At 37.4% G+C, this 15892-nt stretch overlaps 1 protein-coding gene across 1 annotated transcript in view; it reads right to left on the reverse strand.

Moving 5' to 3' along the window:
• Window positions 1–11724, reverse strand: part of ENPEP (glutamyl aminopeptidase) — a 104595-nt gene extending 92871 nt beyond the window's left edge. Inside the window, exon 1 of the mRNA XM_030864062.3 lies at window positions 10915–11724. Within this exon, the coding sequence (XP_030719922.2) occupies window positions 10915–11555 (641 nt within the window). The 5' untranslated portion in view covers window positions 11556–11724. The remainder of the gene's footprint in view (window positions 1–10914) is intronic.
• Window positions 11725–15892: the final 4168 nt, after the last annotated feature.

Genomic DNA, 15892 nt, shown 5'->3' on the forward strand with positions numbered 1-15892 from the left:
AATATACTCTAAAGGTCTAGAGAGAGACAGAGACATGGGGTTGCTGGGGAGAGAGGAAATAGGACAAAATGTAAACAATTGGTAGTGTTCCTAGGAGTTTCTTGTATTGTTCTTGTAACTGTTCTGTTAAGTTTGAAATTATTTCAAAATAAAGTTACCCAAAAAGTCCCAGCCAAGAATTTGTTCTTCAGTATTATTGATTAGTTTTTGTGATAACAGTTTAACTAATCAATTGAAGTTTCTAACACATGTAGACTGTAGTGAATTGCAAATGCATCAGAATATAAAGAAGCCTGTATACTTCCCCAGTGTACTAAGGATTTATAAGAAGATCCACCAGGCTCCAACCCCATGTTTAGTCAGCTGCTTTTTTCTTTTGAATTCCTCTGGATTCTGATTTCTTCCCCAGGCAAAGGAAGAGGAAAAGTCACTCTCTGCAAGAATGTTTCAGTTTAGTCACACCTCAGAAATAAGCCAGATAACTAATTTGGGAATATGAGTGTGATTAACAGACAAGGGAGAGATTGACAATAATACAATAATAGTAGGGGACTTGATCACACTACTTACATCAATGGACAGTCATCCAGATAGAATCATCAGATAGAAAACCATTAAGAAATCAGTGGTCTTAAATGACACATTAGACCAGTTGGACTTAATATGTATCTACAGGACATTCCATCCCAAAACAGCAGAATACACATTCTTTTCAAGAGCCCATGCAATATTCTCCAGCATAGATTGTGTGCTAGGCCACAAAACAAGTCTCAACAAATTTAAGAGGATAGAAATTATATCAAGCATTTTTTCTGACTACAATGGTATGAAAGTAGAAATCATTTACAGGAAGAAAAACAGGAAAAACACAAACAGGTGGAGACTAAACAACATGCTACTAAAAATCCAATGGGTCGGGCTTCCCTGATGGCACAGTGGTTGAGAGGCCGCCTGACGATGCAGGGACACGGGTTCGTGCCCCGGTCCAGGAAGATCCCATATGTCGCGGAGCGGCTAGGCCTGTGAGCCATGGCTGCTGAGCCTGCGCGTCCGGAGCCTGTGCTCTGCAACGGGAGAGGCCACAACAGTGAGAGGCCCACGTACCGCAAAAAAAAAAACCAACAAAAAACCAATGGGTCAATCAAGAAATCAAAGAGGAAATTAGAAAATACCTTGAGACAAATGGAAATAAAAACATAACTATCCAAAATCTATGGGATGCCTCAAAAGCAGTTTTAAGAGAGAAATTTATAGCAACACAGGCTTACCTCAAGAAATAAGAAAAGTTTCACATAAACAACCTAACCTACCAACTAAAAGACTTAGAAAAAGAAGAACAAACAGAGCCCAAAGCCAGCAGAAAGAAGGAAATAATAAAGATCAGAAAGGAAATAAATAGACACTGAAAAAAATAGAAAAGATCAATAAAACCAAGGGCTGGTTTTTTTGGAAAGATAAACTTTATAAGTGTTTAGCCAGGCTCACCAAGAAAAAAAGAGAGAGGACCCAAATTAACAAAATAAGAAATGAAAGAGGAGAAATTACAACCAATATAACAGAGATTTAAAAAAATAAGAGAATATTATGAACAGCAATAAAGCAATAACTTAGACAACCTAGAAGAAATGGATAAATTTCTAGAGACATAAGATCTTCCAAGACTGCATCAGGAAGAAATAGACAATCTGAACAGACCAATCTAAAAAAAAACTCCTAGCAAACAAAAGTCCAGGACCAGAGAGTGTCACAGGGGAATTCTACCAAACATATAGAGAAGAGCTAATATCTATCCTTCTCAAACTATTCTAAAAAAATTGAAGAGGAGGGAACACTTCCAAATTCACTCCATGAGGCCACCGTTACTCTGATACTGAAAGTAGGCAAAAATACTACAAAAAAAGAAAATTACAAGCCAATATCTCTGATGAATATAGATATAAAAATCCTCAATGAAATATCGGCAAACTGAATTCAACAATATATAAAAAGGATCAGACACCATGATCAAATAGGATTTATTCCAGGGATGCAGTGATGGTTCAAGATCCACAAATCAATCACTGTGATACACCACATTCACAACAGGAAACATAAAAATCACATGATTATCTCAACAGCTGTAGGAAAATTTAACAGAATTCAACATCCACTCGTGATAAAAACTCTCATTGAAGTTGGTATAAAGGGAACATATCTCAACATAATAAAGCCCATACATGACAAACCCACAGCTAACATCATACTCAGTGGTGGAAAGCTGAAAGCTTTTCCTCTAAAATCAGGAACAAGACAAGGATGCCCATTCTTGTCAATTATTTACATAGTATTGGAGATCCTAGCCACAGCAATCATACAAGAAGAAAAAACAAAAGGCATCCAAATAGGAAAGAAAGAAGTAAAATTGTCACTATTTGCATGATACTATATATAGAAAACCCTAAAGTCTCCACTAAAAAACTATTAGAACTAATAAACGAAGTCAGTAAACTTGCAAGATACAAGATTAGTATACAGAAATCTGTTGCTTTGTCTATACACTAATAATGAACCAAAAGAAAGAGAAAGCAAGAAAATAATCCTGTTTAAAATCATATCAAAAAGAATAAAATGCCTAGGAATAAACTTAACCAAGGAGGTGAGAAACCTATACTCTGAAAAGTATAAGACATTGATGAAGGAAGTTGAATGTGATGCAAAGAAATGGAAAGATATCCTAGGTTCATGGATTAGAAGAATTGATACTGTTAAAATGTCCACACTACCCAAAGCAATCTACAGATTTAATGCAATCCCTATGAAAATACTCGTGACGTTTTTCACAGAACTGGAACAAATAATCCTGAAATTCATATGGAACCACAAAAGACCCCAATTTTCCAAAGCAATCTTGAGAAAAGAGAACAAAGCTGGAGATATCAGTCTCTGGCTTCAGACTTCAGACTACAAAGCTACAGTAACCAAAACAGTATGATACTGGCACAAAATCAGACACGTAGATCAATAGAACAGAACAGAGAGCCCAGAAATAAACACACGCACTTATAGTCAATTAATCTATGACAAAGGAGGCAAGAATATACAATGGGGAAAAGACAGTTTCTTTAATAAATGGTGCTCAGAAACCTGGACAACTACATGTAAAAGAATGAAATTAGAACATTTTCTCACACCATATACAAAAATCAACTCAAAATAAATTAAAGACCTAAATGTAAGACCAGAAATCATAAAACCCTAGAAGAAAACATAGGCAGAACACTCTTTCACATAAATTGTAGCAATATATTTTTAGATCTGTCTTCTAAGGCAAAGGAAACAAAATAAAAAATAAACAAATGGGATCTAATTAAACTTAAAAGCTTTTGCACAGCAAAGGGAATCATCAACAAAACAAAAAGACAGCCTATGAAATGGGAGAAAAGGTTAGCAAATGATATGACCAGTAAGGGGTTAATATCCATAATATATAAACAGCTTATACAACTCAATACCCAAAAAATGAACAACCTGAATAAAAATGGCAGAAGACCTGAATAGACAATATTCCAAAGAAGACATACAGTTGGGGAACAGGCACACAGAAATATGCTCAACATCACTAATCATCAGAGAAATGTAAATCAAAGCAGTGAGATATCACCTCACAACTGTCAGAATGGCTTTTATCAAAAACCACAAATAATAAATGTTAGTAAGGATGTGGAGAAAAGGGAACCCTGGTACACTGTTGGTGGGAATGCAAATTGGTACAGTCACTATGGAAAACAGTATGGAGGTTCCTCATAAAACTAAAAATTGGACTACCATATAATCCAGCAATTCCAGTCCTGGGTATCTATCTGGAAAAAAAATGAAAACACTAATTTGAAAAGATACATGCACTCCAATGTTCATAGACAAGATATGGAAGCAACCTAAGTGTCCATCAACAAATGAATGGATAAAGAGGATGTAGTATCTATGTATACAATGGATATTACTCAGCCATAAAAAAGAATGAAAGTCTGCCATTTGCAATAATATGCATAGACCTGAAGGGTATTATGCTTAATGAAATAAGTCAGACAGAGAAAGACAAATATTGTATGTTATCACTTATATGTGGAATCTAAAAAATAAACAAATATAACAAAACAGAAATAGACTTACAGATATAGAGAACAAACTAGTGGTTACCAGTGGGGATAGGGAAGGGGGGGAGGGGCAAGATGTGGTAGCAGATTAAGAGGTACAAACTACTATGTATAAAATAAATAAGCTACAAGGATATATTGTACAGCACAGGGAATATAGCTAATATTTTATAGTAACTTTAAATGGAGTATAATCTATAAAAATATTGAAACTAATATAATATCATAAATCAACTATACTTCAATTATTTAAAAAGGCCCTATTTGTATATGCTAAATTCCATCCAGAGTTACCAAAGTTTTCTAAATATATGCAGATTTGAAAACAACGTATATGAGGTAGCAATACAAAACCATTTTAGATCACAACTTCTTTGGGGAGGTTTTATTCAGTGATTAAAACTTCTTTTTAAAGTTAGATGAATTGGTTTGCAAATTAATGGAAAAGGCCTGGCTAATCTCACAGTATGTTCAGGAGTAACTCTTGGTTATGTCCTAAATAATTATAATGCCAGGCAAATGTGCTGAGGTAAACCATTTTTACATAGGGGCCTCTCTGTGTTGTAAGTCACTTACTAGACCCAGCACATTAAAAGTATAATTCTGTGTAGCTTGTTAATTTACAAAAGGGAAGGCATTCCTCTGACTTCTCTGTGAGTGCATCAGATCAAGCTGACCTTAGAGAACGCTGAAGAGAGAGGAAGTAATGATTGCAAGCACCAACCGTTCACTCTGAATCAACTTTAAAAAAACCAGCTACTTGATTACCTCATAAATCATCTGGCGTACTGTTTCCAATGAAGACTCTCAGGCTATGTTCAGCAGTTTAATATCTTGAGCCAGAAAAATAAACAGCAAGGTCTGAGTGAAAAACTTAAATGAAAGACTGCTGATGCAGGTGAGGCAGCCACAATGAAGTATCTTTGCAGACTAGTAAAGGGTTCCAGAATTCAGTAGAGGAGCTGATCAGTGCAAGACAACCCATCTAGATTATTCAAACTCCAACCAATTTTTTTTTTTTGTGGTACCCGGGCCTCTCACTGCTGTGGCTTCTCCCGTTGCGGAGCACAGGCTCCGGACGCGCAGGCTCAGCGGCCATGGCTCACGGGCCCAGCCGCTCCGCGGCATGTGGGATCTTCCCAGACCGGGGCACGAACCCGTGTCCTCTGCATCGGCAGGCGGACTCTCAACCACTGCGCCACCAGGGAAGCCCCTCCAACCTATTTTTATGGTGGTTTGAACCAATTAATTATTTAAATTTATTTTCCAAATGCTTTTTTTCTATGCAGAGGATACTCAAGGTCAAGTAAAATTTCTTGTTTCCTTGCTTCCAAAATAAAGGAAATTACTATGCATCCTGCAACAAGTAAACAAGACACCCCTGCTGAAGCTGTTCTTTGTTGATAATGGGCATACTGATAGCTCGACATATCAATATAATGAATAAACTGACATACAATTAAAATTTCAAGATCAAAACTACAAATGAGTATACATATCTGTGCGTGAGGATATAATGCGCGCACACACACACACACACACACACACACACACTTAATTATGACCTTCTCAATGATTTCTGCTCTGTTTCCACTTAACTGCTAAATCTTTATCACAAGCCCTAACCTTGTGCTTCAGATTTAATTATCCAAGTGCCTACTAGACATCTCTTCCTAGATGTCTGACAGGCATTCAACACATCGGCCACCGAACTCATGACCTTCCCTTCTAAACCTGGTTCTTCTGTTTTCAATATCAGTGAAAGGTGTGGGCTATCAGATCAGATATCTGGAGCATCCTAAATCTATAACTCATCTCTTCCCCACAGCCAGTCAGTCTTCAAATCCTGACTGCGTTACCTGCAAGCTATTTTCTCCATTATGTTCTCTTCTGTCTGTCCTGAAATCACTGTCCTACCTGATCCTCATCGTCTTCTCTTTCCTGGATAACTGCAGTGTCTCTCATATACTCATGTACAGATTTAATTCTTTCCTCCCCATGTAAATAGTCATTGGTTAACTTTTCCTGCATAATGCCTGTCATTAAATATCCTTACTTTTTTTTTTCCTGTGGGTTTTCCAGAGTTATCTCTAGCTAGCCTCTTCATATAAACCTCTCCTACAAACTTATTTCTTCTCCCGACTATGCTTTTTTGACCTAATGCCTTTCCTGTTTGCCTGCTTTTTACCTTCTTGCTTGCCTCTGCCTATTGAAATCCCACCATTACATCAAAATTCAACTTCAATCCCAGCAATGCTATAAAAACCCAGAAAACCCAAACCGGAAACCATGTGTCCCTCTTTTAAATTCTTCTTGCAATTCCTGTCAGTTCCAATGGTTCTCAGTCCTTAAAGTATGAAGACTGCATTCCTAAGTCAAAAAAAGATTCTACTGACTTCTCTTGCCTTTGATAAGACGGGGAGAAAAGGAACCATGGGAAGTTTTCCATCCTGACTGAGTGGGAAGGTGGAGCTGTCATTGGTGGAAATTGGATTCCTCTATGGGAAAGGGGCTGTGGCGATGCAGCATGTCCCAGCATGTTCCAGAGGACACTAGTGTGAGAGCGTATATGAAAATTTCTATATATTCATTTAATAATCATTAAGTTCTCTCTGTGTGCTAGGTAGTGAACAAGAGAGACACAGGGACCCCACTCTCAGGGACCCACAGAAGATTCCACAGTCTCATGCAGTTGGGAAACTACATACTATGGCAGCTTCTAGAGGTTCATAATGAACATTATCATATAAAAGTCTCTGAAAAGTCCCACCATTTTAAAAAAACTTTAAAGTTTAAAAAACTTTAACATAATTTTGTGTTTAGTATTATTTCCCAAAGAAATTTGGCCACAGAATCCCTCCCTTGCATTTTTCTGACAGTATCTATTAATATCCCATGCAACTAGAACTCTCTGGAACAGATAATTAGGAAATGCTGTGTAAGAGCAATCCAAATGCAGAGAAGGAAATGCTGAACCTTGGAGAGGAGAGAATATTGTTATATACTTCGGAGATGTGAGTAGAGGGGAACTCTGAGAACAACTGGAAATCCTACATAACTATTGAGAAGGAGTGTTGAAGTGGTTTGGTGGTGTGGGCAGGAAAACATTCCAAAGGTTCCAATCCTTCGAAGTAGTTTTCCTCAGACCCGAAGGAACAGACCAGAGAGTAGGAAAAGTGGCTGTTAAGTTTCCCAAACTTTCTTCTCCTGACCCTCACTATAGCTGTCTCCCCGGTGAGATGATACGGTTATTATGGCTAGGGAACTCTAAACTTGCTCTACCTTCTCCAAGTCTCCATTTGCCTCTGAATTTTGAGGGAAAGAAGCTCAGATAGTTGTCTCTTCTCCGTGAAGTTCAAGTGTCGGTTGTATTTACAGAAATCAAGTAATTTTGGCTACTATTGAGTGCACTAATGTTTATTTGCACTGTGGTTGCGACGGTCATATCCCATACCGCATATACTCAATCCTGGAGTTAATTTTACAATAAGGCAGAAGGGTTGGAAAGTATAATCTTGATGGTGTACATAAAATGTATTACTCTGATGGCATTTGAAATTGCATGAGCATCAAATATTACAAAGTTCACTCTATAATCTGAAAGGACGGTGCTCTTCCCTCTGAACTCACGCTTGTGGCCCTCCTCTGCACTCTGTAGATGAGACCCACTAAAGAGGCCTGCTCTGTCAAAATGTTATTCACAGGCTTGAAAGAAAACAATGCACTTTTCTCATATGCTTGAAATATTTCAGAATAAGAAAAACAAAAAGTATTCCATTGAGCCTAAATGAGGTTATTATGTTCCAGAACCATTCCAAAACCATGTGTGCAGTGCAAAACTGGCTGCATCCTGTGTAATGTAAGAGCCTCATCTGCTACCAATGAAAACAGACAAACCTGGTGACACCAGTCCTCCATGGGAGCCTAATTGAGCACCAGCCTTCCTCCCCAACCTTGCGTCACTTAGTATTTCTGAGTATTTTAGCAACTAAGACAGCTAAGTTTCAGAATGTCATCTCTCAAGTATATATCTTATCATAAAACTAACTCATACAGTAAAATAATCCAAAGAGTTAGAATGAATAATATATATTTTAGCATATAGTAATTTTTTGTATTTATAAAATATATAACAGAAACTTATTAATGGAACTGTGTTCCATATTTTTTGGCCTTCCTGTAGTGTATAGAATTTTATAAAGTATTTTGATGGCTTTACCCAGATGCAATTTCTGTTCTTTTCACAACCCAAAAAGCAGTTTTAAACTCAGCAATAATCATTTAAAAGTTTTGACTTGTTTTCACTTTACACTAACATATTTTTAGAATCTCTTGAAAGTAGATATTCTTTAGAGTATTATTACTTTACCAAATTGCAAACACTTAAAAAAATCATCTTATCGTTAGTAAGGCTCAGAGAAATAAGTTCTTTCATTCATTGTTTGTGGAAATGTAATTTGGGACATATTTTTGAAAGTCAGTTTGGAGATACACACATATACACATGTGCATGCACATGTGTTATATATGTGTAGATGTGTGTATATATACACACACATGCATGCACTCGTACATGTGTAGTTTGAGCCAATTTCCTAAGAAATTTCCTATAGAAATATTAGAAAATACTATTCATAGTTTTTTATAAGGCTGTTCATTACATTTTATAGGTGTTTATAGGTAAAAAAGTAGAAGCAATTTAAGTGCCCAAATCTAATGGGAAAGTTGAATCAATTACATTTTATTGGTACAATGGGCTATCATATATCCATTAAGTCATTTGTGGAAGAATACCAAATTATATGTTAAAGTGTTGATATATTGTAAAAACATGTTACACAATACTATATACAGCATAATAATGCCATGTTTATCTGTATCCAGAAAAAATAACTAGAAGAATGTCTGCCTAACTGCTAACAATGACTATGCTTGAGTGATGGACTTATAGATGGATTTTTTTCCTTATAATTTTCTGTTTCTCAAGTTTTCTGTAGTGAATGTGTCTTATTTATGAAATAATTAAACAAAATAAATGTTACATGTTTCTTGACATATTTGTACCCTTTGACCCAGCAATTCTATTTTTCGGACTATATCCTAACATGAGAAAATAAACAGATACACACTTAGGTACTTACAACTATGTTCTTTCTGACTTGTTTATAGTAATAAAACACTGGAAGCTACTTGAATGTCCAACATTAGGGAATTGGTTTTAAAAAAATAACTGCATTCATGCAGTGAAATATTGCACAGTCTTTAAAATCAGATTCTTGAAAATATTTAACAAAGGGAAATGCTTACAGTATATTCAGTTAAAAGGTATATGGACAGAGAGATATGTAGACATAATATAATTACAATTTTGATTACCTAAAAAAATTTAGAATATACATTAGTGTTTTAACAGGGCTAACCACTGGGTGGTGAAATTATTTATAGGTTCTTTTTTTCCTTTTTATAATTTTCTATGCTTTCAACATTTGTAATTTTTATAAACAGAAAGAATGTGTAAACAATAAAGAAGCTTGTTTTTTGCAAGTAATATTAAGATACAGTATCTATATGAACATGATCCCTCCAAATATTTTTTCAGACTATCATTTCTACTCAGTTTATTGCTGTACTGCACAGTGAGATAAGAATGTATAATATTTTATTTTAATCCCTGGGTCTCTCTGACAAACAATAGGAAGAATTCTGACCAAAAGATTTGCTTTGCTCTATAAAATGCTTAAAACAACATAGGAAAGGAATATTCAGAGGGCTGGCCTCAGTCTCACTCTGAACAGTGATATAAGGTTCCTTAATCATTTACTTGTTCAGAATCTAAGTAGGCAAAGGTCAAAGCAGTTTCAAGTTCAGTGTTACCTCAGGTGTAGCCTTCCTCTCTGATGCAAGGACCACACCTGCAGAGTGAAGGTTTTTTGAGTTCATTGAGAGAGTTTATGCCTTTGACAAAGCTCTAGTAATAGCCTCTGATTGAGCGACAAGGCAAGTAACCATTTGGCTAGACTCAGGGAATGCAAGTATATATACATGTATACTAGGAGGGCTGTGTGGGGGGGATATATTTATGTTCTTAATTGCTTAAGGCTTAGCATAACCATTGCATACTGCATGATAGATAATAAGCCTGAAGAGTTATCCGTGTGCTACCACTAATGTATGGACTCAATGAGTATTTATTGAAAGCTTATCTGTAAAACATGGTTCTGGCCATATGAGATTAAAAAGACATAGTCCTACCTTCCTTCCTAAATGAAAACACAAAAACAATTGCGTGAATTTTACATACTCTCAATGTTTCTTCTCCAATAAAACAGACAAAATTATAATTGATATTTACTGATTTTCACTTAAATTTAGTGTGATATAATTTTAAAAGTTCACTTTAAAATCATTGCCACATAGCCCAAGAATATCACCAGTGAAATTTACCAGACACATGTATTTTTAAAGTTTGAGGTAGTTCATGTAAATATTAAGGATAGAATGCAGTATATTATGATTTTTCCTGATGAAATAAAGGACTTACACTGATTTTTTAGACTCCATGCAGCTCATTCAATACTTTCAAATTTTGTGGTAGGCTTTGAAAATATAAATGGGCAAGAATTTTTGCTTCCCAGATGAACAGGCAGAAATGAAACCAAGTTTAGATAAATATCAGACCATCAATATAATTGAAAGGTGGAAAGTGAAAGGGAAGGAGAAGAAATGGAAAGCAAATATATAGCTTTGGAGAAATAAAGCAAAAAAAAATTAAAAAATTTACTTGATTTGTCCTTTCTCCACGTATGTTGTTCTATAAAACCCCACGAGCGAGCCATTCAGCCAGCCGGCGAACTCCATGGTCAACTGGTAGAGACCCTTGCCACTGTTGGGTGCAAGCTCTTCTTCTGTCTCCACTACCACATACTCCTGCTTTTTGTATTCGAAGCACCGCCTGACTTTCACCTGCTCCCCAGAGGGCTTCCTCAGCACCGGGAGCTGGGTGATCCTCGTCTCCCGGAGGTGTAGCCACAGGTTCCAGGTGGGTGAGCTCACGTTGATGGAGATGTTCACGCTGCCCGTGTACGTGTCCTCCTCCAACAGGGGCTTCACCTCCAGGTCGTAGTGCACTGGGTTGATGAAGTCCGGCAGCCTGAAATCTTTCCAGCCTCCACTTTCATCTTCACTGGCAGGGCAGACCCCCTGGTCCTGTGGAGGGCTCAAAGTGGGAGGCCTCGAAGTGGGAGGCCTCTGGGAAGCAGCCTGGGTTGTGCCCTGTCCTCCGTCGGTAGAGTCACACGATCTGGTCAAGCCCACGGAAAGTCCTACTATTAATCCGACACCCACCACCACCGCACAGATGATGGCCACATGTTTCCTTTTAATGCAGTATCTCTTAGAGCCTTCTCCCTCCTCCAAGATCATTTTTGTTTCCAAAGTCAAATGTTACACATAAAAGGTTGTTAAATTTAACTAACTAACGTCAGCAGTCTTCCTTTTTCAATTGGAAGGAATTCCCTGGTTTGGCAGCCTGCTTTCGCCTTTCCCACCCCTCTCTCTCTCTGGCTGCTTGAATCTTTTCCTCTCCCTTCACGTTCCCACTAGACACTCAAGGATGAATGTGGAATCAAGGGGGTGGGGTAAGGACTCCAGAAGAGGAGCTGAGCTGGAGGAAGAGGACTGACGAGAATATTGTCACGGCTCCTCTTACAAACAACGCATCCCCCACTCCACCCCTCCTACTGGAGTGAGTTAAATATAAAACAGGGCTTTGCTTATCGGCCAGTGGGAGGATGATCCTTTGCCAAAGCTCTGTCAGCAGCTTTCGAGGAGAGAACGTTTGGGAAGAGGTGTGCTTGTGATGGAAAATCTCACCCTTTGCCACTGAGTCTGTGGCTTCTTCCTGTTGTGTGCGCAGTCTCTCTCTCCTAACCAAAAGGCTTTTTGCATCTCAGCTATTTTTTAGGTAGCTGTGTTTTCTTTTCATTCTTTTTCCTCATCTTACGTAAACATTCAGATTCTGCCTTTTGCCAAAGTCAGGTCCTGGAGTTCCGTGCACAGAGTGATACATAAATTCAAGGACCACTTAGGTAGTGAGTAAATATTTGTTGAATTGGTGGATTAGTAAAACATGGCCAGGTCACCCTAAATCAGTTCAGTTGATGCTGGATGAAAGAGAAAAGGAAACATAAATTAGTCAAAGCAGTACTGGAGCTCAAAAGCATAAGAAGAAAAAAGAGAGACAGAAAAGTAATGGGTTGGAAGGACAGAAGGACAAGGAAGATAAACTTGATTAACTTGTTAGGTTAAATAACTAAACTCTTAGATAATCTTATCTAAGTGAGATTGAATTCTTTAGCCTAGAGTGTGGTAGATGAGGTTTGGAGGAGATTCCAGATGCAAAGTTGGCTGTTGAAAGATCTGTTATCAGCCCAAACCTATTGCCTCTGAATGAAAAGCTCAAGATGATAGAAATCACAATAATGACTTCCATGTTTATGAGTAGCTAAGATGTATACATCCAAGCCATCTCTAATAGTAGCAGTACAATCATAAATATAAAAAATTAGAGAGCTTTCTATATGCCAGGCACTATGCTAGGTACTTCATAGACGTTATCGTTTAAGACTTACCAGCAACTCTATGAGACTGATACTATTATGATGCCCATTTTAGAGGTGGAAGGACTGACATTCAAAGAGGTAAGTCATTTGCTCAAGGTCACAGCATTGGAGCTTGAACTCAGGTTATCTGAGTCCAAAATCCAAATATCTAACTATACTGCCTCTGTTCTCTGAAGAGGAAATATGTTTAAGGGTTAAGTAACCATGAAAAACTTGGTCAATATTTCCCAAAGTGCAATCCATGGATAATATTAATAGATATAATTGCAAAGCAGGCAGTGCTGCGGTAGATAGAGTTAAGAATATTCTTTCACTACTTTCCATTCTTCCAGAGCTTCCAGATGGCACTACCATCACACTGTGAATCTCCCAGATAGGATATACTATTGTGTGATTTCTATATTTAGTTGATGAGAGAGTTTGTTTGGTGAGATACCTTTTGAGGGTCTTGTGTTCCCACACTCTGAAAAATCCTACTTTAAACTGTTCCAAGTTATAAATTAAACACACGGATAAAAAGAGAAGATTTTAAGAATGAAAGGGTCGACTTTGCTGTACGCGTTTCTATTGTTTTCTCATAAAATGGTAGTAAGAGAAATAAAGTTAAAGGCAAGAGGGGTATATTTTTCTAAATCATAGGTTCATCTTGTTTATTAATTTCACATTCTGAAGTAATCCTAAACTTTAATCATAGTATGTTTAATTTTGGTAAATCAACTTTATGAACTTTAGCCTTTAAATCCCTTTTTTATCAGAAATATCATCTGATGTTTCACTAAATGTTTCACAGGGCAAATATTTTAATGTGTTCTCCATAAATTAAAAGGAAAGTGTGGATCAAATTTATCTCAGCATAATGACTGAAAAAAAATGAAAAAGAAAAGGATTTTGAAGAATGTACATAAAATTATATTAAACTGGAAGCATTTTTTAAAAATCTCAGCTAAGGCAAACATATATAAAACTCTCAAACTCAATTTTGTCTAGAAAGACAGCAGTCTTATCACCAGGTCCCATGTTTGCACTAAACTGAACAAAAAAGATAATAGACCTTTGGAATAAGGTGCACTTAAGGGGGTTTGAGAATGGCCACCTGCTATCAAATATCTCTCCTGTTTTACCTGAAATTCCACCATAAGTGGTTCATTATTTATAGATAAATGCAATTTTTTGCTAGCAGAAATAAAATACCTTAAATCCATGTACTTTGTGTGTGTGTGTGTGTGTGTGTGTGTGAACACGTGCATAAATTTTTAGTCTAAGGCCCAACCACAGCATTTTATTAGTACCAACCTAAAAGAGCCGCCTGTATCCAGTGAAGGGCATCACATCTTATCCATGTCAGCATATTAGGGTTGCCTGAGGTGATAGAGGTAAAACGTCCAGCCAGACAAGTGGGAGTAGCAGAGCCAGCCTGTGCACTAAACACATTTAGGGTCACCATATTAGGGTTTACTAAATATAAAGCCCCAGCTTTCATAGTTGGTAATGCTGCACTCCATTGCAGCAGTTCTTGCTGTCCTTCTCCCTGACACTGGAACACTGAGTCTGTGGCAGGAGGCTCTTGATCTTGAAAGCCCTTGTTCCAGATCCAATCCACAGTGGAGGTCAAGGCAGCCACTGGCAGGACACACGTGCGCGCGCGCGCGCGCACACACACACACACACACACACACACAGAATCTACTCCTATAATGAGACCAACGAACCATCATAGGCACTCACCTAGTTAAACAGTTTATATTGATTAATCTTATGTTGAAAAATCTACATTACATCTAACTACTTTGGAAAGGCTGCCTCTGGTCAGTTTCCATGTAGGTTCAAGCCAGAGGAGTGAATGCACGGCCATTCACTGTAGATCATAAACCACACTCCCCCATAGCTTTTGACAATGTGTATTACCATCTTGTACCCCAAGTACCAATCCAATATCTCTCCCATATAGGACACTCAATAAATGTTCATTGATTGCTTTTTGAATAAACAAATGAATGTATAAATAAAAAGGAGGAAAAAGAACACCAAGAATCCAGAATGGGAAGGGTTAGTGGGCATAATATGCCAGAAATGTTGAGATAAAATAAATTCAGTTCAAATTGCAATAATGACTAGAAAGAAGTTCCCTGGAGGTGAGGACTTGAAAATCATTCCTGATCTTGAGAAGATAAGGAACTTCCTGGCTAATTCCTTCCCACAGCAGGTAGATTGATGCAGGAGACCCACCATAATACTGAATACACAGCATATACCTCCCTTTTTCACTTGGAGCTTCAGTTTAAAGCTCTTCTGTTAAGTCTCAGGAATTACACATACCCTTCTATGTACATGGGGTGCTATTGGCTGACCAGAGAACTCAGAGCATCACCAGAAATGTTGTCAATAACTAACACCACAATGTGATTATTTGACTGGCTCTTCACTCCTATTAGTTGATCATAGCTGAATGGTTCAGGAGAAAAAACAAAAATGGCAAGCTAGAATCACAATAGAAGAAGCAGAATCTGCAAATTGGGCTATATTATATAAGGAACAGGGAGAATCAGAATGAGTTTCTTTCCATCTTGCCACAGGGTCTCAATTATCAACCATGTCAATTCTATAAACCCCATGGTCAATCCAAGTATTTCCAAACTTTAAAGGTTTAGTTGGAATTACAAAAGGAGAGTACCATTGCATTTGATTTGGACGACCATGCATTCTAAATCCATATTGGCAATGTTCATTGTGATCCTGGTCAATTATATTTTATTTTATTTTCTATTCGTCATCTTTTGTGTGGTCTCAGCAACTGTTTTAAAACGTTCAGTTGGTCTTAAGACCTAAGTGATCTCTTCTGACTTTTTCCAAGAGCTGAAAATAGCTGCAGATGTCAGGCAGAAGGTGTTCATCAGGCCACATCTAACTTTTGTTGGTTGATAATGATGAATTTGTCCAATGGTAGCACAATAATAGGAACTACACAGTAGGGAAGACAAGGAGGAAAAGAGTGAGGAAGAGGGTCAAGAGGTAAGAAAGAGGAGGGGAAGAAACATTTTCAGAGAAACTGATGAGAATAAACTTCCAAAATACATTCAAACATAATTCAATAAAAAATAAAAATAAATGAAACAGGGCTTCCCTGGTGGCGCAGTGGTT

This window comes from Globicephala melas, chromosome 5, assembly GCF_963455315.2.
Source record: "Globicephala melas chromosome 5, mGloMel1.2, whole genome shotgun sequence".
In the NCBI taxonomy this organism is placed as follows: domain Eukaryota; kingdom Metazoa; phylum Chordata; class Mammalia; order Artiodactyla; family Delphinidae; genus Globicephala; species Globicephala melas.